Source organism: Parambassis ranga, chromosome 24 (assembly GCF_900634625.1).
Source record: "Parambassis ranga chromosome 24, fParRan2.1, whole genome shotgun sequence".
Taxonomy (NCBI): Eukaryota; Metazoa; Chordata; class Actinopteri; family Ambassidae; genus Parambassis; species Parambassis ranga.
Genome location: NC_041043.1, coordinates 13,542,275 through 13,565,774, shown reverse-complemented (window position 1 = coordinate 13,565,774; position 23,500 = coordinate 13,542,275). Strand labels below are relative to the sequence as shown.

The window sequence follows — 23,500 nt, the reverse complement described above, 5'->3', positions numbered from 1 at the left end:
CTTTACCTGTAGTAATGTTGACGTCAGACACCTGTATTTGGTCACTGATGGTGAAGGGGTAGCTGATGCTTCTCAGAAGTTCTGTCACTCTGTTCATTACTGTTATATTTCTGGCCCTCAGCTCAACAGAAAGCAGGTATTGATGAACCAGTGGAGGAACTGGATAGAAACAACAAAACAATATAAGAAATAGATTTTATCTGTTTTCAGTATATTATGCTAAAAATTAAGTAAAATCTTCTGAGACTTACGTGTTTTTGCAGGTGTGCTTGCATTTGTTGTAAGTATAGGTGTTGTGCCTACAAGGAAATATTGTGTACATACGTTAATGCAAACGCAAACAGATTATTCAGAGAAGTGTTTAAATATCCTGTTTGAACAAATCAAAGATTCTCTCTCAGTCTTACTTGGTGTTGGTGGAGCTGGAGTAGAAGGACATGCTGAGAAGTCTGTAAAAAAAGAGACAGAAATCACTGTGGTTTCTAAAAAAGTGTTACAGTTACACAACTAATACCAGTGTGAATGTGATAATTCTACAAATGAACTTACTGGTTCGGTACACAGACTGGCAGTACTGTCCATTAGCAGGGAAGCTATTGATGCATCCACATGTGTTATCAGTGATGTTGTCACAGGAGCTGTACATTAGACACTGGTCACATGACCAACGATACTCATCCTCACATCTGCACTGGAAGCCAGCAGAGCTCGGAGAACAAACTGGAGACACACATAGAAAACATCAGGACCCTCTACAAGGACATCTTTTGAGTTTTCCACTCTATTAACAGGAGCTAATGTAAAAAATGAGCCTATTTTCTGCTCATTCACTAATACTACACTGCAGTCAGCAGTCTTACCTGTAGTGATGTTGATGTCAGACAGCTGTATTTGGTTATTAACAGTGATGGGGTAACTGAGGTTATTCAGAATGACCCTCAGGTTATTTATCACTGTCATATTTGTGGTGTTCAGCTCAACAGAAACCAGGTAGTCATGAACAAGTGGAGGAACTGTGTAGAAAAAAAAATGTTTTTTTTTTAAATAAAATAATAAAACTCAGCATTTCATTGCTTAAATGTTCTTAGACTAACCTGTTGTTGTTGTTGTTGGAGCAGTTGTTGTAGGACAAGCAGTGAAGTCTGTGAATGAACAGAAACAAAAAAAGTAGAGTTTTATTTTGCATGAAACAGGAAGTACAAGCACAACTTTAACTTCATCTTATGATTGCTGATACTATGATATAATATAACTAGTTAAAGCATCAACTTACTGGTTTGGTACACAGACTGGCAGTACTGTCCATTAGCAGGGAAGCTATTGATGCATCCACATGTGTTATTAGTGATGCTGTCACAGGATCCATGTGTTCGACACTGGTCACATGACCAACGATACTCATCCTCACATCTACACTGGAAGCCAGCAGAGCTCGGAGAACAAACTGGAGACACACAAAGAAAACATCAGGACCATCTACAAGGACATCTTTTGAGTTTTCCACTCTATTAACAGGAGCTAATGTAAAAAATGAGCCTATTTTCTGCTCATTCACTAATAGTACACTGCAGTCAGCAGTCTTACCTGTAGTGATGTTGATGTCAGACAGCTGTATTTGGTTATTAACAGTGATGGGGTAACTGAGGTTATTCAGAATGACCCTCAGGTTATTTATCACTGTCATATTTGTGGTGTTCAGCTCAACAGAAACCAGGTAGTCATGAACAAGTGGAGGAACTGTGTAGAAAAAAAAATGTTTTTTTTTTAAATAAAATAATAAAACTCAGCATTTCATTGCTTAAATGTTCTTAGACTAACCTGTTGTTGTTGTTGTTGGAGCAGTTGTTGTAGGACAAGCAGTGAAGTCTGTTAATAAACAGAAACAAAAAAAGTAAAGTTTTTTTGCATAAAACAGGAAGTACAAGCCCCACTTTATAATCATATTGTGATTGCTGAAAATAATATGATTCAATATAACTGCTGAAACATGAACTTACTGGTTTGGTACACAGACTGGCAGTACTGTCCATTAGCAGGGATGTTATTGATGCATCCACATGTGTTATCAGTGATGTTGTCACAGGAGCTGTACATTAGACACTGGTCACATGACCAGCGATACTCATCCTCACACCTGCACTGGAAGCCAGCAGAGCTCGGAGAACAAACTGGAGACAGTAGAAGAATATGTTGGCCTTCATGGTGAGCACTGCATTACACCAATTACACTCATTTCTCTGACTGCCTCCAATGACTTTACCTGTAGTGATGTTGATGTCAGACAGCTGTATTTGGTCATTGATGGTGACGGGGTAGCTGGTGTTGTCCAGAGTGGTCCTCAGATTATTGATCACTGTGACTTCTGTGGTGTTCAGCTCCACAGAAACCAGGTATTCATGAACAACTGGAGCTGTAGAAAACAATCAATCATTAGCTATTTTCAGTTATATAATATGTATTTCAGTGATTAGAAAACAAAGCAAGACACACAGCTATAAGCTTTTAAACCCATATATTATGCTAGTTATTGATTAAAGCAGACTTACGTGTTGTTGCATTTGTCATAGGTGTTGGGGCTGTGAAGGGAAAAATGTGTAAATGTTACTGCAAACTGATCAGAGTAAATACTGCAGTGGTTAAAATATGTTTTTCACAAATGGCAGATTCTCTCTCAGTCATACTTGGTGTTGGAGGAGCTGTAGTAGGTGGACATGCTGAAAAGTCTGTAAGGATGAAGAGACAGATTAGCTGGGAACAAGAGGACAAAAACAACTGGAAAGAAGTCACTTTGAGAAAAGTGTTCATACAAAGGTTTTACAGTAACACAACTAATACCAGTGTGAATGTGATAATTCTACAAATGAACTTACTGGTTTGGTACACAGACTGGCAGTACTGTCCATTAGCAGGGAAGCTATTGATGCATCCACATGTGTTATTAGTGATGCTGTCACAGGATCCATATGTTTGACACTGGTCACATGACCAACGATACTCATCCTCACATCTACACTGGAAGCCAGCAGAGCTCGGAGAACAAACTGGAGACAGTAGAAGAATATGTTGTTGGCCCTCATTGTGAGCACTACATTACACCAACGATGCTAACTCCTTATACTGCATCCAATGACTTTACCTGTAGTAATGTTGACGTCAGACACCTGTATTTGGTCACTGATGGTGAAGGGGTAGCTGATGCTTCTCAGAAGTTCTGTCACTCTGTTCATTACTGTTATATTTCTGGCCCTCAGCTCAACAGAAAGCAGGTATTGATGAACCAGTGGAGGAACTGGATAGAAACAACAAAACAATATAAGAAATAGATTTTATCTGTTTTCAGTATATTATGCTAAAAATTAAGTAAAATCTTCTGAGACTTACGTGTTTTTGCAGGTGTGCTTGCATTTGTTGTAAGTATAGGTGTTGTGCCTACAAGGAAATATTGTGTACATACGTTAATGCAAAAGCAAACAGATTATTCAGAGAAGTGTTTAAATATCCTGTTTGAACAAATCAAAGATTCTCTCTCAGTCTTACTTGGTGTTGGTGGAGCTGGAGTAGAAGGACATGCTGAGAAGTCTGTAAAAAAAGAGACAGAAATCACTGTGGTTTCTAAAAAAGTGTTACAGTTACACAACTAATACCAGTGTGAATGTGATAATTCTACAAATGAACTTACTGGTTTGGTACACAGACTGGCAGTACTGTCCATTAGCAGGGAAGCTATTGATGCATCCACATGTGTTATCAGTGATGTTGTCACAGGAGCTGTACATTAGACACTGGTCACATGACCAACGATACTCATTCTCACATCTACACTGGAAGCCAGCAGAACTCGGAGAACAAACTGGAGACACACAAAGAAAACATCAGGACCATCTACAAGGACATCTTTTGAGTTTTCCACTCTATTAACAGGAGCTAATGTAAAAAATGAGCCTATTTTCTGCTCATTCACTAATACTACACTGCAGTCAGCAGTCTTACCTGTAGTGATGTTGATGTCAGACAGCTGTATTTGGTTATTAACAGTGATGGGGTAACTGAGGTTATTCAGAATGACCCTCAGGTTATTTATCACTGTCATATTTGTGGTGTTCAGCTCAACAGAAACCAGGTAGTCATGAACAAGTGGAGGAACTGTGTAGAAAAAAAAATGTTTTTTTTTTAAATAAAATAATAAAACTCAGCATTTCATTGCTTAAATGTTCTTAGACTAACCTGTTGTTGTTGTTGTTGGAGCAGTTGTTGTAGGACAAGCAGTGAAGTCTGTGAATGAACAGAAACAAAAAAAGTAGAGTTTTATTTTGCATGAAACAGGAAGTACAAGCACAACTTTAACTTCATCTTATGATTGCTGATACTATGATATAATATAACTAGTTAAAGCATCAACTTACTGGTTTGGTACACAGACTGGCAGTACTGTCCATTAGCAGGGAAGCTATTGATGCATCCACATGTGTTATTAGTGATGCTGTCACAGGACTCATACGTCAGACACTGGTCACATGACCAACGATACTCATCCTCACATCTACACTGGAAGCCAGCAGAGCTCGGAGAACAAACTGGAGACACACATAGAAAACATCAGGACCATCTACAAGGACATCTTTTGAGTTTTCCACTCTATTAACAGGAGCTAATGTAAAAAATGAGCCTATTTTCTGCTCATTCACTAATATTACACTGCAGTCAGCAGTCTTACCTGTAGTAATGTTGATGTCAGACAGCTGTATTTGGTTATTAACAGTGATGGGGTAACTGAGGTTATTCAGAATGACCCTCAGGTTATTTATCACTGTCATATTTGTGGTGTTCAGCTCAACAGAAACCAGGTAGTCATGAACAAGTGGAGGAACTGTGTAGGAAAAAAAATGTATTTTTTTTCTAAAATAAAATAATAAAACTCAGCATTTCATTGCTTAAATGTTCTTAGACTAACCTGTTGTTGTTGGAGCAGTTGTTGTAGGACAAGCAGTGAAGTCTGTTAATAAACAGAAACAAAAAAAGTAAAGTTTTTTTGCATAAAACAGGAAGTACAAGCCCCACTTTATAATCATATTGTGATTGCTGAAAATAATATGATTCAATATAACTGCTGAAACATGAACTTACTGGTTCGGTACACAGACTGGCAGTACTGTCCATTAGCAGGGATGTTATTGATGCATCCACATGTGTTATCAGTGATGTTGTCACAGGAGCTGTACATTAGACACTGGTCACATGACCAACGATACTCATCCTCACACCTGCACTGGAAGCCAGCAGAGCTCGGAGAACAAACTGGAGACAGTAGAAGAATATGTTGGCCTTCATGGTGAGCACTGCATTACACCAATTACACTCATTTCTCTGACTGCCTCCAATGACTTTACCTGTAGTGATGTTGATGTCAGACAGCTGTATTTGGTCATTGATGGTGATGGGGTAGCTGGTGTTGTCCAGAGTGGTCCTCAGATTATTGATCACTGTGACTTCTGTGGTGTTCAGCTCCACAGAAACCAGGTATTCATGAACAACTGGAGCTGTAGAAAACAATCAATCATTAGCTATTTTCAGTTATATAATATGTATTTCAGTCATTAGAAAACAAAGCAAGACACACAGCTATAAGCTTTTAAACCCATATATCATGCTAGTTATTGATTAAAGCAGACTTACGTGTTGTTGCATTTGTTATAGGTGTTGGGGCTGTGAAGGGAAAAATGTGTAAATGTTACTGCAAACTGATCAGAGTAAATACTGCAGTGGTTAAAATATGTTTTTCACAAATGACAGATTCTCTCTCAGTCATACTTGGTGTTGGAGGAGCTGTAGTAGGTGGACATGCTGAAAAGTCTGTAAGGATGAAGAGACAGATTAGCTGGGAACAAGAGGACAAAAACAACTGGAAAGAAGTCACTTTGAGAAAAGTGTTGATACAAAGGTTTTACAGTAACACAACTAATACCAGTGTGAATGTGATAATTCTACAAATGAACTTACTGGTTTGGTACACAGACTGGCAGTACTGTCCATTAGCAGGGAAGCTATTGATGCATCCACATGTGTTATTAGTGATGCTGTCACAGGACTCATATGTCAGACACTGGTCACATGACCAACGATACTCATCCTCACATCTACACTGGAAGCCAGCAGAGCTCGGAGAACAAACTGGAGACACACAAAGAAAACATCAGGACCATCTACAAGGACATCTTTTGAGTTTTCCACTCTATTAACAGGAGCTAATGTAAAAATTGAGCCTATTTTCTGCTCATTCACTAATACTACACTGCAGTCAGCAGTCTTACCTGTAGTGATGTTGATGTCAAACAGCTGTATTTGGTTATTAACAGTGATGGGGTAACTGAGGTTATTCAGAATGACCCTCAGGTTATTTATCACTATCATATTTGTGGTGTTCAGCTCAACAGAAACCAGGTAGTCATGAACAAGTGGAGGAACTGTGTAGGAAAGAAAATCGTTATTTTTTCTAAAAATAAAATAATAAAACTCAGCATTTCTTTGAGTAAATGTTCTTAGACTCACTTGTTGTTGTTGGAGCAGGTGTTGTAGGACAAGCAGTGAAGTCTGTTAATAAACAGAAACAAAAAAAGTAGAGTTTTTTGCATAAAACAGGAAGTACAAGCACCACTTTATAATCATATTGTGATTGCTGAAAATAATATGATTCAATATAACTGCTGAAACATGAACTTACTGGTTTGGTACACAGACTGGCAGTACTGTCCATTAGCAGGGAAGCTATTGATGCATCCACACGTGTTATTAGTGATGCTGTCACAGGACTCATACGTTAGACACTGGTCACATGACCAACGATACTCATCCTCACATCTACACTGGAAGCCAGCAGAGCTCGGAGAACAAACTGCAGACACACAAAGAAAACATCAGGACCATCTACAAGGACATCTTTTGAGTTTTCCACTCTATTAACAGGAGCTAATGTAAAAATTGAGCCTATTTTCTGCTCATTCACTAATACTACACTGCAGTCAGCAGTCTTACCTGTAGTAATGTTGATGTCAGACAGCTGTATTTGGTTATTAACAGTGATGGGGTAACTGAGGTTATTCAGAATGACCCTCAGGTTATTTATCACTGTCATATTTGTGGTGTTCAGCTCAACAGAAACCAGGTAGTCATGAACAAGTGGAGGAACTGTGTAGAAAAAAAAATGTATTTTTTTTTTTAAATAAAATAATAAAACTCAGCATTTCTTTGAGTAAATGTTCTTAGACTAACCTGTTGTTGTTGGAGCAGGTGTTGTAGGACAAACAGTGAAGTCTGTGAATGAACAGAAAAAAACAAAACTAGAGTTTTTTTGCATAAAACAGGAAGTACAAGCACCACTTTATAATCATATTGTGATTGCTGAAAATAATATGATTCAATATAACTGCTGAAACATGAACTTACTGGCTTGGTACACAGACTGGCAGTACTGTCCATTAGCAGGGATGTTATTGATGCATCCACATGTGTTATCAGTGATGTAATCACAGGAGCTGTACATTAGACACTGGTCACATGACCAGCGATACTCATCCTCACACCTGCACTGGAAGCCAGCAGAGCTCGGCGAACAAACTGGAGACACACATAGAAAACATCAGGAACATCTACAAGGACATCTGTTGAGTTTTCCACTCGATTAACAGGAGCTAACGTCTAAAAACAAAGCTATTTTCTGTTCATTCAGTGGACGCAGTACATTCATTGTTACTGTATTATTGAAGGCAATATAGAATAGTACACTACAGTCAGCAGTCTTACCTGTAGTGATGTTGATGTCAGACAGCTGTATTTGGTTATTAACAGTGATGGGGTAACTGAGGTTATTCAGAATGACCCTCAGGTTATTTATCACTGTCATATTTGTGGTGTTCAGCTCAACAGAAACCAGGTAGTCATGAACAAGTGGAGGAACTGTGTAGGAAAAAAATGTATTTTTTTTAAATAAAATAATAAAACTCAGCATTTCATTGAGTAAATGTTCTTAGACTAACCTGTTGTTGTTGGAGCAGGTGTTGTAGGACAAACAGTGAAGTCTGTGAATGAACAGAAAAAAACAAAACTAGAGTTTTTTTGCATCAAACAGGAAGTACAAGCACCACTTTATAATCATATTGTGATTGCTGAAAATAATATGATACAATATAACTGCTGAAACATGAACTTACTGGCTTGGTACACAGACTGGCAGTACTGTCCATTAGCAGGGATGTTATTGATGCATCCACATGTGTTATTAGTGATGTTGTCACAGGAGCTGTACATGAGACACTGGTCACATGACCAACGATACTCATCCTCACATCTACACTGGAAGCCAGCAGAGCTCGGAGAACAAACTGGAGACACACATAGAAAACATCAGGAACATCTACAAGGACATCTTTTGAGTTTTCCACTCTATTAACAGGAGCTAATGTAAAAAATGAGCCTATTTTCTGCTCATTCACTAATACTACACTGCAGTCAGCAGTCTTACCTGTAGTGATGTTGATGTCAGACAGCTGTATTTGGTCATTGATGATGACGGGATAGCTGGTGTTGTCCAGAGTGTTCCTCAGATTATTGATCACTGTGACTTCTGTGGTGTTCAGCTCCACAGAAACCAGGTATTCATGAACAACTGGAGGAGCTGGAAAGAAATAAAGTAAGTTAAGACATAGTTAGTAGCTTACTCAGCTATTTATAATGCTTCTCATTGATTGAACCTTTTCAACCATACCTGTTGTTGGAGGACAAGCTGTGAAGTCTGTTGATAGACAGAAGCATATTTTTTATTGCCAAAATACAGGAAGTAAAAACCTAACTTTGTACGATGATTGCTGATAATAATATGATACAATATAACTGCTGAAACATGAACTTACTGGTTCGGTACACAGACTGGCAGTACTGTCCATTAGCAGGGATGTTATTGATGCATCCACATGTGTTATCAGTGATGTTGTCACAGGAGCTGTACATTAGACACTGGTCACATGACCAGCGATACTCATCCTCACACCTGCACTGGAAGCCAGCAGAGCTCGGAGAACAAACTGGAGACAGTAGTGAAAAATATAAGACTTACAACATTGACCATCATAGCTACAACAATCGTTTCATATTTTACACACATCAACCTAAAATGACTGGTTCTAATGACTTTACCTGTAGTGATGTTGATGTCAGACAGCTGTATTTGGTCATTGATGGTGATGGGGTAGCTGGTGTTGTCCAGAGTGGTCCTCAGATTATTGATCACTGTGACTTCTGTGGTGTTCAGCTCCACAGAAACCAGGTATTCATGAACAACTGGAGCTGTAGAAAACAATCAATCATTAGCTATTTTCAGTTATATAATATGTATTTCAGTCATTAGAAAACAAAGCAAGACACATAGCTATAAGCTTTTAAACCCATATATCATGCTAGTTATTGATTAAAGCAGACTTACGTGTTGTTGCATTTGTTATAGGTGTTGTGGCTGTGAAGGGAAAAATGTGTAAATGTTACTGCAAACTGATCAGAGTAAATACTGCAGTGGTTAAAACATGTTTTTCACAAATGACAGATTCTCTCTCAGTCATACTTGGTGTTGGAGGAGCTGTAGTAGGTGGACATGCTGAAAAGTCTGTAAGGATGAAGAGACAGATTAGCTGGGAACAAGAGGACAAAAACAACTGGAAAGAAGTCACTTTGAGAAAAGTGTTCATACAAAGGTTTTACAGTAACACAACTAATACCAGTGTGAATGTGATAATTCTACAAATGAACTTACTGGTTTGGTACACAGACTGGCAGTACTGTCCATTAGCAGGGAAGCTATTGATGCATCCACATGTGTTGTTAGTGATGCTGTCACAGGATCCATGTGTTCGACACTGGTCACATGACCAACGATACTCATCCTCACATCTGCACTGGAAGCCAGCAGAGCTCGGAGAACAAACTGGAGACAGCAGAGAGAAATATAAGACGTACCATATTTACAGTTATAGTAAAAACTATACAGTGATGCATTATATCAAGAAACAAAGCACTAACACTAAATGTCCTTTACTACACCCACAAACTGCAGTGCGTTACTTTACCTGTAGTTATGTTGATGTCAGACAGTTGGGTTCGGCTGGTGATGGGGATGGGGTAGCTGGAGTTTCTCAAAGTGATCCTCAGATGATCTATCTGTGTGATATTTGTGGTGTTCAGCTGAACAACAATTCTGTAGTTTTGAAGAACTGCAGGAGCTGGATAGAAAGAAATGAAAATTACATATTAGCATTTTCAGCTATATATTCAAGAATGTTTTAGTAAATCTTGTTTAACCTACTTGTTGGTGGAGGACACGCTGTGAAGTCTGTTGATACAAACAAATGGTTATTGTGCGAAGACATGGGAAGAATAAATACTTACATATATATTCATCTCATGATTGCTTTGGGTAATATAATAGAATATATATCTGCTGAAACATGAACTTACTGGTTCGGTACACAGACTGGCAGTACTGTCCATTAGCAGGGATGTTATTGATGCATCCACATGTGTTATCAGTGATGTTGTCACAGGAGCTGTACATTAGACACTGGTCACATGACCAACGATACTCATCCTCACACCTGCACTGGAAGCCAGCAGAGCTCGGAGAACAAACTGGAGACACACAAAGAAAACATCAGGACCCTCTACAAGGACATCTTTTGAGTTTTCCACTCTATTAACAGGAGCTAATGTAAATAATGAGCCTATTTTCTGCTCATTCACTAATACTACACTGCAGTCAGCAGTCTTACCTGTAGTGATGTTGATGTCAGACAGCTGTATTTGGTTATTGATGGTGACGGGGTAGCTGGTGTTGTCCAGAGTGGTCCTGAGGTTATTTATCACTGTCATATTTGTGGTGTTCAGCTCAACGGAAACCAGGTAGTCATGAACAAGTGGAGGAACTGTGTAGGAAAAAAAATCGTTATTTTTTTCTAAAAATAAAATCATAAAACTCAGCATTTCATTGAGTAAATGTTCTTAGACTCACTTGTTGTTGGAGCAGGTGTTGTAGGACAAGCAGTGAAGTCTGTGAATGAACAGAAACAAACAAAAGTAGAGTTTTATTTTGCATAAAACAGGAAGTACAAGCACAACTTTATAATCATATTGTGATTGCTGAAAATAACATGTTACAATATAACTGCTGAAACATGAACTTACTGGTTCGGTACACAGACTGGCAGTACTGTCCATTAGCAGGGATGTTATTGATGCATCCACATGTGTTATCAGTGATGTTGTCACAGGAGCTGTACATGAGACACTGGTCACATGACCAACGATACTCATCCTCACACCTGCACTGGAAGCCAGCAGAGCTCGGAGAACAAACTGGAGACACACATAGAAAACATCAGGAATATCTACAAGGTCATCTTTTGAGTTTTCCACTCTATTAACAGGAGCTAACGTAAAAAATGAGCCTATTTTCTGCTCATTCACTAATACTACACTGCAGTCAGCAGTCTTACCTGTAGTGATGTTGATGTCAGACAGCTGTATTTGGTTACTGATGGTGATGGGGTAGCTGGTGTTGTCCAGAGTGGTCCTCAGGTTATTGATCACTGTGACTTCTGTGGTGTTCAGCTCCACAGAAACCAGGTATTCATGAACAACTGGAGGAGCTGGAAAGAAATAAAGTAAGTTAAGACATAGTTAGTAGCTTACTCAGCTATTTATAATACTTCTCATTGATTGAACCTTTTCAACCATACCTGTTGTTGGAGGACAAGCTGTGAAGTCTGTTAATAGACAGAAGCATATTTTTTATTGCCAAAATACAGGAAGTAAAAACCTAACTTTGTACGATGATTGCTGATAATAATATGATACAATATAACTGCTGAAACCTGAACTTACTGGTTCGGTACACAGACTGGCAGTACTGTCCATTAGCAGGGATGTTATTGATGCATCCACATGTGTTATCAGTGATGTTGTCACAGGAGCTGTACATTACACACTGGTCACATGACCAACGATACTCATCCTCACACCTGCACTGGAAGCCAGCAGAGCTCGGAGAACAAACTGGAGACAGTAGTGAAAAATATAAGACTTACAACATTGACCATCGTAGCTACAACAAACGTCTCATACTTTACACACATCAGCCTAAAATGACTGGTTCTAATGACTTTACCTGTAGTGATGTTGATGTCAGACAGCTGTATTTGGTTACTGATGGTGACGGGGTAGCTGGTGTTGTCCAGAGTGTTCCTCAGATTATTGATCACTGTGACTTCTGTGGTGTTCAGCTCCACAGAAACCAGGTATTCATGAACAACTGGAGGAGCTGGAAAGAAATAAAGTAAGTTAAAGACATAGTTAGTAGCTTACTCAGCTATTTATAATGCTTCTCATTGATTGAACCTTTTCAACCATACCTGTTGTTGGAGGACAAGCTGTGAAGTCTGTTGATAGACAGAAGCATATTTTTTATTGCCAAAATACAGGAAGTGCTTTTTGTATTTAAAGAAATGGAATAAATACTTGTGTTATTTGCAGGGGAATGTGGACATGACCCCTTAGTGGGGATATGTAAGTGTGATGATTAGTAACATTTAAGTACAGTGTATGTGAAGATGAATGGTGGACATGCTGAGGGGGCTGGACTTAAGAATAATCCGATTCTTAAATACAGGCCCTAACAGCATCTCCACATTGTAGTTTCCTTTCAATGTCAGTGTGATGGCCGGAGTGGGTGGGTGGTTGGGAGGGTCAGTGGGTGCACAATGTGTATGCAAGTATGCAGGTGTACATGTGTGTAAACTGGTTTCTTGTTGTATGCGTACATGTTAAAAATCATTAAAAATGTTACTCACAAAATACAGAAAGTAAAATCCTAACTTTGTACAATGATTGCTGATAATAACATGTTACAATATAACTGCTGAAACATGAACTTACTGGTTCGGTACACAGACTGGCAGTACTGTCCATTAGCAGGAATGTTATTGATGCATCCACATGTGTTATCAGTGATGTTATCACAGGAGCTGTACATGAGACACTGGTCACATGACCAGCGATACTCATCCTCACACCTGCACTGGAAGCCAGCAGAGCTCGGAGAACAAACTGGAGACACACATAGAAAACATCAGGAACATCTACAAGGACATCTTTTGAGTTTTCCACTCTATTAACAGGAGCTAATGTAAAAAATGAGCCTATTTTCTGTTTATTCACTAATACTACACTGCAGTCAGCAGTCTTACCTGTAGTGATGTTGATGTCAGACAGCTGTATTTGGTTATTGATGGTGACGGGATAGCTGGTGTTGTCCAGAGTGTTCCTCAGATTATTGATCACTGTGACTTCTGTGGTGTTCAGCTCCACAGAAACCAGGTATTCATGAACAACTGGAGGAGCTGGAAAGAAATAAAGTAAGTTAAAGACATAGTTAGAAGCTTACTCAGCTATTTATAATGCTTCTCATTGATTGAACCTTTTCAACCATACCTGTTGTTGGAGGACAAGCTGTGAAGTCTGTTAATAGACAGAAGCATATTTTTTATTGCCAAAATACAGGAAGTAAAAACCTAACTTTGTACGATGATTGCTGATAATAATATGATTCAATATAACTGCTGAAACATGAACTTACTGGTTCGGTACACAGACTGGCAGTACTGTCCATTAGCAGGGATGTTATTGATGCATCCACATGTGTTATCAGTGATGTTGTCACAGGAGCTGTACATTAGACACTGGTCACATGACCAGCGATACTCATCCTCACACCTGCACTGGAAGCCAGCAGAGCTCGGAGAACAAACTGGAGACAGTAGTGAAAAATATAAGACTTACAACATTGACCATCATAGCTACAACAATCGTTTCATATTTTACACACATCAACCTAAAATGACTGGTTCTAATGACTTTACCTGTAGTGATGTTGATGTCAGACAGCTGTATTTGGTCATTGATGGTGATGGGGTAGCTGGTGTTGTCCAGAGTGGTCCTCAGATTATTGATCACTGTGACTTCTGTGGTGTTCAGCTCCACAGAAACCAGGTATTCATGAACAACTGGAGCTGTAGAAAACAATCAATCATTAGCTATTTTCAGTTATATAATATGTATTTCAGTCATTAGAAAACAAAGCAAGACACACAGCTATAAGCTTTTAAACCCATATATCATGCTAGTTATTGATTAGAGCAGACTTACGTGTTGTTGCATTTGTTATAGGTGTTGGGGCTGTGAAGGGAAAAATGTGTAAATGTTACTGCAAACTGATCAGAGTAAATACTGCAGTGGTTAAAACATGTTTTTCACAAATGACAGATTCTCTCTCAGTCATACTTGGTGTTGGAGGAGCTGTAGTAGGTGGACATGCTGAAAAGTCTGTAAGGATGAAGAGACAGATTAGCTGGGAACAAGAGGACAAAAACAACTGGAAAGAAGTCACTTTGAGAAAAGTGTTCATACAAAGGTTTTACAGTAACACAACTAATACCAGTGTGAATGTGATAATTCTACAAATGAACTTACTGGTTTGGTACACAGACTGGCAGTACTGTCCATTAGCAGGGATGTTATTGATGCATCCACATGTGTTATTAGTGATGCTGTCACAGGATCCATGTGTTCGACACTGGTCACATGACCAACGATACTCATCCTCACATCTGCACTGGAAGCCAGCAGAGCTCGGAGAACAAACTGGAGACACACAAAGAAAACATCAGGACCATCTACAAGGACATCTTTTGTGTTTTCATCTCTATTAACAGGAGCTAACGTCTAAAAACAAGGCTATTTTCTGTTCATTCAGTGGACGCAGTACATTCATTGTTACTGTATTATTGAAGGCAATATAGAATAGTACACTACAGTCAGCAGTCTTACCTGTAGTGATGTTGATGTCAGCCAGCTGTATTTGGTTATTGATGGTGATGGGGTAACTGGTGTTGTCCAGAGTGGTCCTCAGGTTATTTATCACTGTCATATTTGTGGTGTTCAGCTCAACAGAAACCAGGTAGTCATGAACAAGTGGAGGAACTGTGTAGGAAAAAAAAATCGTTATTTTTTTCTAAAAATAAAATAATAAAACTCTGCATTTCTTTGAGTAAATGTTCTTAGACTCACTTGTTGTTGGAGCAGGTGTTGTAGGACAAGCAGTGAAGTCTGTGAATTAAGATTAAGATTAAGATTAAGAAACCTTTATGAATGAATGAACAGAAACAAACAAAAGTAGAGTTTTATTTTGCATAAAACAGGAAGTACAAGCACAACTTTATAATCATATTGTGATTGCTGATAATAATATGATACAATATAACTGCTGAAACATGAACTTACTGGTTCGGTACACAGACTGGCAGTACTGTCCATTAGCAGGGATGTTATTGATGCATCCACATGTGTTATCAGTGATGTTGTCACAGGACCTGTACATTAGACACTGGTCACATGACCAGCGATACTCATCCTCACACCTGCACTGGAAGCCAGCAGAGCTCGGAGAACAAACTGGAGACACACATAGAAAACATCAGGAATATCTACAAGGTCATCTTTTGAGTTTTCCACTCTATTAACAGGAGCTAATGTAAAAAATGAGCCTATTTTCTGTTTATTCACTAATACTACACTGCAGTCAGCAGTCTTACCTGTAGTCATGTTGATGTCAGACAGCTGTATTTGGTTACTGATGGTGACGGGATAGCTGGTGTTGTCCAGAGTGGTCCTCAGATTATTTATCACTGTGACTTCTGTGGTGTTCAGCTCCACAGAAACCAGGTATTCATGAACAACTGGAGGAGCTGGAAAGAAATAAAGTAAGTTAAAGACATAGTTAGTAGCTTACTCAGCTATTTATAATGCTTCTCATTGATTGAACCTTTTCAACCATACCTGTTGTTGGAGGACAAGCTGTGAAGTCTGTTGATAGACAGAAGCATATTTTTTATTGCCAAAATACAGGAAGTGCTTTTTTGTATGTAAAGAAATGGAATAAATACTTGTGTTATTTGCATTGGAATGTGGACATGACCCCTTAGTGGGGATATGTAAGTGTGATGATTAGTAACATTTAAGTACAGTGTATGTGAAGATGAATGGTGGACATGCTGAGGGGGGCTGGACTTAAGAATAATCCGATTCTTAAATACAGGCCCTAACAGCATCTCCACATTGTAGTTTCCTTTCAATGTCAGTGTGATGGCCAGAGTGGGTGGGTGGTTGGGAGGGTCAGTGGGTGCACAATGTGTATGCAAGTATGCAGGTGTACATGTGTGTAAACTGGTTTCTTGTTGTATGCGTACATGTTAAAAATCATTAAAAATGTTACTCACAAAATACAGAAAGTAAAATCCTAACTTTGTACGATGATTGCTGATAATAACATGTTACAATATAACTGCTGAAACATGAACTTACTGGCTTGGTACACAGACTGGCAGTACCGTCCATTAGCAGGGATGTTATTGATGCATCCACATGTGTTATCAGTGATGTTATCACAGGAGCTGTACATGAGACACTGGTCACATGACCAACGATACTCATCCTCACACCTGCACTGGAAGCCAGCAGAGCTCGGAGAACAAACTGGAGACACACATAGAAAACATCAGGAATATCTACAAGGACATCTTTTGAGTTTTCCACTCTATTAACAGGAGCTAATGTAAAAAATGAGCCTATTTTCTGCTCATTCACTAATACTACACTGCAGTCAGCAGTCTTACCTGTAGTGATGTTGATGTCAGACAGCTGTATTTGGTTACTGATGGTGACGGGATAGCTGGTGTTGTCCAGAGTGGTCCTCAGGTTATTTATCACTGTCATATTTGTGGTGTTCAGCTCAACAGAAACCAGGTAGTCATGAACAAGTGGAGGAACTGTGTAGGAAAAAAAATCGTTATTTTTTTCTAAAAATAAAATAATAAAACTCAGCATTTCTTTGAGTAAATGTTCTTAGACTCACTTGTTGTTGTTGTTGGAGCAGTTGTTGTAGGACAAGCAGTGAAGTCTGTGAATGAACAGAAACAAACAAAAGTAGAGTTTTATTTTGCATAAAACAGGAAGTACAAGCACAACTTTATAATCATATTGTGATTGCTGATAATAACATGATACAATATAACTGCTGAAACATGAACTTACTGGTTCGGTACACAGACTGGCAGTACTGTCCATTAGCAGGGATGTTATTGATGCATCCACATGTGTTATCAGTGATGTAATCACAGGAGCTGTACATGAGACACTGGTCACATGACCAACGATACTCATCCTCACACCTGCACTGGAAGCCAGCAGAGCTCGGAGAACAAACTGGAGACACACATAGAAAACATCAGGATCATCTACAAGGACATCTTTTGAGTTTTCCACTCTATTAACAGGAGCTAACGTAAAAAATGAGCCTATTTTCTGCTCATTCACTAATACTACACTGCAGTCAGCAGTCTTACCTGTAGTGATGTTGATGTCAGACAGCTGTATTTGGTTACTGATGGTGACGGGGTAGCTGGTGTTGTCCAGAGTGGTCCTCAGATTATTGATCACTGTGACTTCTGTGGTGTTCAGCTCCACAGAAACCAGGTATTCATGAACAACTGGAGGAGCTGGAAAGAAATAAAGTAAGTTAAAGACATAGTTAGTAGCTTACTCAGCTATTTATAATGCTTCTCATTAATTGAACCTTTTCAACCATACCTGTTGTTGGAGGACAAGCTGTGAAGTCTGTTAATAGACAGAAGCATATTTTTTATTGCCAAAATACAGGAAGTAAAAACCTAACTTTGTACGATGATTGCTGATAATAATATGATACAATATAACTGCTGAAACATGAACTTACTGGTTCGGTACACAGACTGGCAGTACTGTCCATTAGCAGGAATGTTATTGATGCATCCACATGTGTTATCAGTGATGTTGTCACAGGAGCTGTACATTACACACTGGTCACATGACCAGCGATACTCATCCTCACACTTGCACTGGAAGCCAGCAGAGCTCGGAGAACAAACTGGAGACAGTAGTGAAAAATATAAGACTTACAACATTGACCATCATAGCTACAACAAACGTCTCATACTTTACACACATCAGCCTAAAATGACTGGTTCTAATGACTTTACCTGTAGTGATGTTGATGTCAGACAGCTGTATTTGATCATTGATGGTGACGGGATAGCTGGTGTTGTCCAGAGTGGTCCTCAGATTATTGATCACTGTGACTTCTGTGGTGTTCAGCTCCACAGAAACCAGGTATTCATGAACAACTGGAGGAGCTGGAAAGAAATAAAGTAAGTTAAGACATAGTTAGTAGCTTACTCAGCTATTTATAATGCTTCTCATTGATTGAACCTTTTCAACCATACCTGTTGTTGGAGGACAAGCTGTGAAGTCTGTTGATAGACAGAAGCATATTTTTTATTGCCAAAATACAGGAAGTGCTTTTTGTATTTAAAGAAATGGAATAAATACTTGTGTTATTTGCAGGGGAATGTGGACATGACCCCTTAGTGGGGATATGTAAGTGTGATGATTAGTAACATTTAAGTACAGTGTATGTGAAGATGAATGGTGGACATGCTGAGGGGGCTGGACTTAAGAATAATCCGATTCTTAAATACAGGCCCTAACAGCATCTCCACATTGTAGTTTCCTTTCAATGTCAGTGTGATGGCCGGAGTGGGTGGGTGGTTGGGAGGGTCAGTGGGTGCACAATGTGTATGCAAGTATGCAGGTGTACATGTGTGTAAACTGGTTTCTTGTTGTATGCGTACATGTTAAAAATCATTAAAAATGTTACTCACAAAATACAGGAAGTAAAATCCTAACTTTGTACGATGATTGCTGATAATAACATGTTACAATATAACTGCTGAAACATGAACTTACTGGCTTGGTACACAGACTGGCAGTACTGTCCATTAGCAGGAATGTTATTGATGCATCCACATGTGTTATCAGTGATGTTATCACAGGAGCTGTACATGAGACACTGGTCACATGACCAGCGATACTCATCCTCACACCTGCACTGGAAGCCAGCAGAGCTCGGAGAACAAACTGGAGACACACATAGAAAACATCAGGAACATCTACAAGGACATCTTTTGAGTTTTCCACTCTATTAACAGGAGCTAATGTAAAAAATGAGCCTATTTTCTGCTCATTCACTAATACTACACTGCAGTCAGCAGTCTTACCTGTAGTGATGTTGATGTCAGACAGCTGTATTTGGTTACTGATGGTGACGGGATAGCTGGTGTTGTCCAGAGTGGTCCTCAGATTATTGATCACTGTGACTTCTGTGGTGTTCAGCTCCACAGAAACCAGGTATTCATGAACAACTGGAGGAGCTGAAAGAAATAAAGTAAGTTAAGACATAGTTAGTAGCTTACTCAGCTATTTATAATGCTTCTCATTGATTGAACCTTTTCAACCATACCTGTTGTTGGAGGACAAGCTGTGAAGTCTGTTGATAGACAGAAGCATATTTTTTATTGTCAAAATACAGGAAGTAAAAACCTAACTTTGTACGATGATTGCTGAAAATAATATGATACAATATAACTGCTGAAACCTGAACTTACTGGTTTGGTACACAGACTGGCAGTACTGTCCATTAGCAGGGATGTTATTGATGCATCCACATGTGTTATCAGTGATGTTGTCACAGGAGCTGTACATTAGACACTGGTCACATGACCAGCGATACTCATCCTCACACCTGCACTGGAAGCCAGCAGAGCTCGGAGAACAAACTGGAGACAGTAGTGAAAAATATAAGACTTACAACATTGACCATCATAGCTACAACAATCGTTTCATATTTTACACACATCAACCTAAAATGACTGGTTCTAATGACTTTACCTGTAGTGATGTTGATGTCAGACAGCTGTATTTGGTCATTGATGGTGATGGGGTAGCTGGTGTTGTCCAGAGTGGTCCTCAGATTATTGATCACTGTGACTTCTGTGGTGTTCAGCTCCACAGAAACCAGGTATTCATGAACAACTGGAGCTGTAGAAAACAATCAATCATTAGCTATTTTCAGTTATATAATATGTATTTCAGTGATTAGAAAACAAAGCAAGACACACAGCTATAAGCTTTTAAACCCATATATCATGCTAGTTATTGATTAGAGCAGACTTACGTGTTGTTGCATTTGTTATAGGTGTTGGGGCTGTGAAGGGAAAAATGTGTAAATGTTACTGCAAACTGATCAGAGTAAATACTGCAGTGGTTAAAATATGTTTTTCACAAATGACAGATTCTCTCTCAGTCATACTTGGTGTTGGAGGAGCTGTAGTAGGTGGACATGCTGAAAAGTCTGTAAGGATGAAGAGACAGATTAGCTGGGAACAAGAGGACAAAAACAACTGGAAAGAAGTCACTTTGAGAAAAGTGTTGATACAAAGGTTTTACAGTAACACAACTAATACCAGTGTGAATGTGATAATTCTACAAATGAACTTACTGGTTTGGTACACAGACTGGCAGTACTGTCCATTAGCAGGGAAGCTATTGATGCATCCACATGTGTTATTAGTGATGCTGTCACAGGATCCATGTGTTCGACACTGGTCACATGACCAACGATACTCATCCTCACATCTACACTGGAAGCCAGCAGAGCTCGGAGAACAAACTGGAGACAGCAGAGAGAAATATAAGACGTACCATATTTACAGTTATAGTAAAAACTATACAGTGATGCATTATATCAAGAAACAAAGCACTAACAATAAATGTCCTTTACTACACCCACAAACTGCAGTGCGTTACTTTACCTGTAGTTATGTTGATGTCAGACAGTTGGGTTCGGCTGGTGATGGGGATGGGGTAGCTGGAGTTTCTCAAAGTGATCCTCAGATGATCTATCTGTGTGATATTTGTGGTGTTCAGCTGAACAACAACTTTGTATTTACGAAGAACTGGAGGAGCTGGATAGAAAGAAATGAAAATTACACATTAGAATTTTCAGCTATATATTCAATAATGTTTTAGTAAATCTTGTTTAACCTACTTGTTGGTGGAGGACACGCTGTGAAGTCTGTTGATAGAAACAAATGGTTATTGTGCGAAGATATGGGAAGAATAAATACTTATTTTTATAATCATCTCATAATTGCTTTGGGTAATATAATAGAATATATAACTGCTGAAACCTGAACTTACTGGTTCGGTACACAGACTGGCAGTACTGTCCATTAGCAGGGATGTTATTGATGCATCCACATGTGTTATCAGTGATGTTATCACAGGAGCTGTACATTAGACACTGGTCACATGACCAGCGATACTCATCTTCACACCTGCACTGGAAGCCAGCAGAGCTCGGAGAACAAACTGGAGACAGTAGTGAAAAATATAAGACTTACAACATTGACCATCATAGCTACAACAATCGTCTCATACTTTACACACATCAGCCTAAAATTACTGGTTCTAATGACTTTACCTGTAGTGATGTTGATGTCAGACAGCCGTATTTGATCATTGATGGTGACGGGGTAGCTGGTGTTGTCCAGAGTGGTCCTCAGATTATTGATCACTGTGACTTCTGTGGTGTTCAGCTCCACAGAAACCAGGTATTCATGAACATCTGGAGGAGCTGTAGAGACAAAGTACCTATAATTAGGTAAATAATTTTAACATTACTGATAATTTTGTTTTTCATTGTTTATCCTTAGTTTTACCTGTTGATGGTGCAGATGTTGTCACAGGACACACTGTATAGTCTGCAGACCAAAAAAAGATCAGGAACATAGTAATAGGCTTTAAAGATTGGAATGTAGATATAAAGCGATACAGAATTATTAAAAACTATAAAGTTGTGGGTTTTGATCGAATACCTACATTGTTTGACTGGTTCACAAAACTGTCCATCTGTGGGAATGGCCTTGATGCACTTGCAGGGGTTGTTTCTATCTCCATCACATTTCCCATAGGTGGCACACTTTTCACATGGCCAGAGGTAGGCATCCTCACAGCGACACTGGAAACCAACTCCATCTGGGCTGCACACTTACGACAAAACAGTACAATATTTCTTATGAAGAGGTTACATAATCTACCAGTTGAGGCCTGAAATGAAGTGTACATGTGTTTTCTTACCTGTAGTAATATTGGCATCTGAGATGTTTACTGCAGAGCTGACCTGAAGGGGGAAAGTGAGGCTCTGTATGGTGGTTCTCAGCTGATTTGTGTCTGTTGTGTTGACCTCGATCAAAACCAGGTATTCATAAACAATTGGAGGAACTGTTGAAAAAAAAAAAGACGGTAAAATCAAAACATACTTCGGTCCAAATTCTCCCTTCCTTTTAACAATAACCATAAGCATGAAGTTTCTTACCAGTAAATATGATTTTAATTTGTGTGATGTTAATTGTGCTGCTGACTCTGAGAGGAAAACTGATGTTCTCTACAGCATCCACAAACTGCATTATTACTGTAGCGTTGGCAACAATGACTTCAATGTCAACGATGTATTCGTACAGCTGCACAAGTTCTAGAGAGAAAAGGAGAAGGAAGAATAAAAAAATTTAAATTGGGCCGACCGTGACAACAGTTTACTTTAAAATATATAAACATATAATTGTATATCATAATGAAAGTCACCTGTTGACTGGCAGTACTGCCCGTTGGATGGAATACTGTTGATACAGGTGCAAGTGTGGTCAGTGATCTCATCACAGGCTCCATATGTGACACAGTTCTCGTAGGACCAAACATACTGATCCTCACATCTGCACTGGATGTTGGTACCATTTACGGAGCACACTGAAGATGTTGAAAGACAAATGAGCACTGATTAGAGAGACATTGCACCTTCAACAGAAGTACATTTGAGAGCATCCTGTCCAAGATCATCGGCGTTCCCCTCACCCTCCCTCCAAGACCTCTACAACAATTGCCTCATCCGTATCACTCGGGGGGCCCCACCCACCCTTCGCACCACTTTCCTGCTGCCATCAGGAAAGAGACTACGAAGCCTCCGGGCCAGGACCAGCAGACTGAGGGACAGCATCATTCATCAGGCTCTCAGGAAGCCTAACTCTTTCCCTGCTCTGCCCCACCTCCCCCCACTGTCCCCTACACAAGAACTCTGATCAGGAAGTAATGTAATGCAATTATTAAATAGCACTTCAGCTACAGTTCACATACATGTAATTTACTATCCAAAGAAGAAGCTCCATTCGTACCTGTGGTGATGTTTATGTCTGTGAGATTTGCAGTGGCGCCCAAAGCCAGGGAGTAGTTGCCACTATTCAGAAGGCTCCTAAGGTAGTCCACTGTTTGGGAATCTGTCACATTCAGCTCCACAGCAACTTCATACTCAATCTTAGATTGCAGCTCTGTAACATAAAAACAAGATTAAACTTTAAACTGAAGTTTTTTATTTAATTTATTCCTTCACATACACAGACAGTTGCCTCTGTAGGTGTGCTCAAGG

General features: G+C 39.2%; 1 protein-coding gene across 21 annotated transcripts in view; it reads right to left on the bottom strand.

Annotated features, from left to right (window-relative positions):
- Positions 1-23,500, bottom strand: part of adgrf6 (adhesion G protein-coupled receptor F6) — a 43,287-nt gene that overhangs the window by 15,230 nt on the left and 4,557 nt on the right. For 7 of the 21 annotated variants that reach the window (XM_028397630.1, XM_028397614.1, XM_028397612.1 and 4 more), the window contains exons 7-98: positions 23,250-23,402; positions 22,666-22,827; positions 22,400-22,555; positions 22,162-22,305; positions 21,904-22,071; positions 21,744-21,785; positions 21,506-21,658; positions 21,223-21,393; positions 21,071-21,097; positions 20,835-20,987; positions 20,522-20,692; positions 20,333-20,374; positions 20,198-20,227; positions 19,912-20,061; positions 19,629-19,799; positions 19,484-19,510; positions 19,242-19,394; positions 18,931-19,101; positions 18,408-18,434; positions 18,165-18,317; positions 17,882-18,052; positions 17,737-17,763; positions 17,493-17,645; positions 17,182-17,352; positions 15,928-15,954; positions 15,684-15,836; positions 15,373-15,543; positions 15,161-15,198; positions 14,920-15,076; positions 14,563-14,733; positions 14,374-14,415; positions 14,239-14,268; positions 13,953-14,102; positions 13,670-13,840; positions 13,525-13,551; positions 13,281-13,433; positions 12,970-13,140; positions 12,447-12,473; positions 12,203-12,355; positions 11,920-12,090; positions 11,775-11,801; positions 11,532-11,684; positions 11,221-11,391; positions 11,048-11,086; positions 10,809-10,961; positions 10,498-10,668; positions 10,346-10,372; positions 10,110-10,262; positions 9,797-9,967; positions 9,608-9,649; positions 9,473-9,502; positions 9,187-9,336; positions 8,904-9,074; positions 8,759-8,785; positions 8,516-8,668; positions 8,205-8,375; positions 8,031-8,072; positions 7,798-7,950; positions 7,441-7,611; positions 7,267-7,308; positions 7,030-7,182; positions 6,719-6,889; positions 6,547-6,588; positions 6,309-6,461; positions 5,998-6,168; positions 5,809-5,850; positions 5,674-5,703; positions 5,388-5,537; positions 5,125-5,295; positions 4,952-4,993; positions 4,715-4,867; positions 4,404-4,574; positions 4,225-4,272; positions 3,991-4,143; positions 3,680-3,850; positions 3,538-3,579; positions 3,382-3,429; positions 3,137-3,289; positions 2,871-3,041; positions 2,682-2,723; positions 2,547-2,576; positions 2,261-2,410; positions 1,998-2,168; positions 1,819-1,866; positions 1,585-1,737; positions 1,274-1,444; positions 1,095-1,142; positions 861-1,013; positions 550-720; positions 408-449; positions 252-299; positions 7-159 (exon numbers count right to left, since the gene is read on the bottom strand). In XM_028397630.1, the coding sequence (XP_028253431.1) occupies positions 7-159; positions 252-299; positions 408-449; positions 550-720; positions 861-1,013; positions 1,095-1,142; positions 1,274-1,444; positions 1,585-1,737; positions 1,819-1,866; positions 1,998-2,168; positions 2,261-2,410; positions 2,547-2,576; positions 2,682-2,723; positions 2,871-3,041; positions 3,137-3,289; positions 3,382-3,429; positions 3,538-3,579; positions 3,680-3,850; positions 3,991-4,143; positions 4,225-4,272; positions 4,404-4,574; positions 4,715-4,867; positions 4,952-4,993; positions 5,125-5,295; positions 5,388-5,537; positions 5,674-5,703; positions 5,809-5,850; positions 5,998-6,168; positions 6,309-6,461; positions 6,547-6,588; positions 6,719-6,889; positions 7,030-7,182; positions 7,267-7,308; positions 7,441-7,611; positions 7,798-7,950; positions 8,031-8,072; positions 8,205-8,375; positions 8,516-8,668; positions 8,759-8,785; positions 8,904-9,074; positions 9,187-9,336; positions 9,473-9,502; positions 9,608-9,649; positions 9,797-9,967; positions 10,110-10,262; positions 10,346-10,372; positions 10,498-10,668; positions 10,809-10,961; positions 11,048-11,086; positions 11,221-11,391; positions 11,532-11,684; positions 11,775-11,801; positions 11,920-12,090; positions 12,203-12,355; positions 12,447-12,473; positions 12,970-13,140; positions 13,281-13,433; positions 13,525-13,551; positions 13,670-13,840; positions 13,953-14,102; positions 14,239-14,268; positions 14,374-14,415; positions 14,563-14,733; positions 14,920-15,076; positions 15,161-15,198; positions 15,373-15,543; positions 15,684-15,836; positions 15,928-15,954; positions 17,182-17,352; positions 17,493-17,645; positions 17,737-17,763; positions 17,882-18,052; positions 18,165-18,317; positions 18,408-18,434; positions 18,931-19,101; positions 19,242-19,394; positions 19,484-19,510; positions 19,629-19,799; positions 19,912-20,061; positions 20,198-20,227; positions 20,333-20,374; positions 20,522-20,692; positions 20,835-20,987; positions 21,071-21,097; positions 21,223-21,393; positions 21,506-21,658; positions 21,744-21,785; positions 21,904-22,071; positions 22,162-22,305; positions 22,400-22,555; positions 22,666-22,827; positions 23,250-23,402 (10,590 nt within the window). Of the gene's footprint in view, positions 1-6; positions 160-251; positions 300-407; positions 450-549; positions 721-860; positions 1,014-1,094; positions 1,143-1,273; positions 1,445-1,584; positions 1,738-1,818; positions 1,867-1,997; positions 2,169-2,260; positions 2,411-2,546; positions 2,577-2,681; positions 2,724-2,870; positions 3,042-3,136; positions 3,290-3,381; positions 3,430-3,537; positions 3,580-3,679; positions 3,851-3,990; positions 4,144-4,224; positions 4,273-4,403; positions 4,575-4,714; positions 4,868-4,951; positions 4,994-5,124; positions 5,296-5,387; positions 5,538-5,673; positions 5,704-5,808; positions 5,851-5,997; positions 6,169-6,308; positions 6,462-6,546; positions 6,589-6,718; positions 6,890-7,029; positions 7,183-7,266; positions 7,309-7,440; positions 7,612-7,797; positions 7,951-8,030; positions 8,073-8,204; positions 8,376-8,515; positions 8,669-8,758; positions 8,786-8,903; positions 9,075-9,186; positions 9,337-9,472; positions 9,503-9,607; positions 9,650-9,796; positions 9,968-10,109; positions 10,263-10,345; positions 10,373-10,497; positions 10,669-10,808; positions 10,962-11,047; positions 11,087-11,220; positions 11,392-11,531; positions 11,685-11,774; positions 11,802-11,919; positions 12,091-12,202; positions 12,356-12,446; positions 12,474-12,969; positions 13,141-13,280; positions 13,434-13,524; positions 13,552-13,669; positions 13,841-13,952; positions 14,103-14,238; positions 14,269-14,373; positions 14,416-14,562; positions 14,734-14,919; positions 15,077-15,159; positions 15,199-15,372; positions 15,544-15,683; positions 15,837-15,927; positions 15,955-17,181; positions 17,353-17,492; positions 17,646-17,736; positions 17,764-17,881; positions 18,053-18,164; positions 18,318-18,407; positions 18,435-18,930; positions 19,102-19,241; positions 19,395-19,483; positions 19,511-19,628; positions 19,800-19,911; positions 20,062-20,197; positions 20,228-20,332; positions 20,375-20,521; positions 20,693-20,834; positions 20,988-21,070; positions 21,098-21,222; positions 21,394-21,505; positions 21,659-21,743; positions 21,786-21,903; positions 22,072-22,161; positions 22,306-22,399; positions 22,556-22,665; positions 22,828-23,249; positions 23,403-23,500 lie in introns of all 21 variants that reach the window. The other 14 variants (XM_028397613.1, XM_028397616.1, XM_028397620.1 and 11 more) reach the window with 14 other exon arrangements.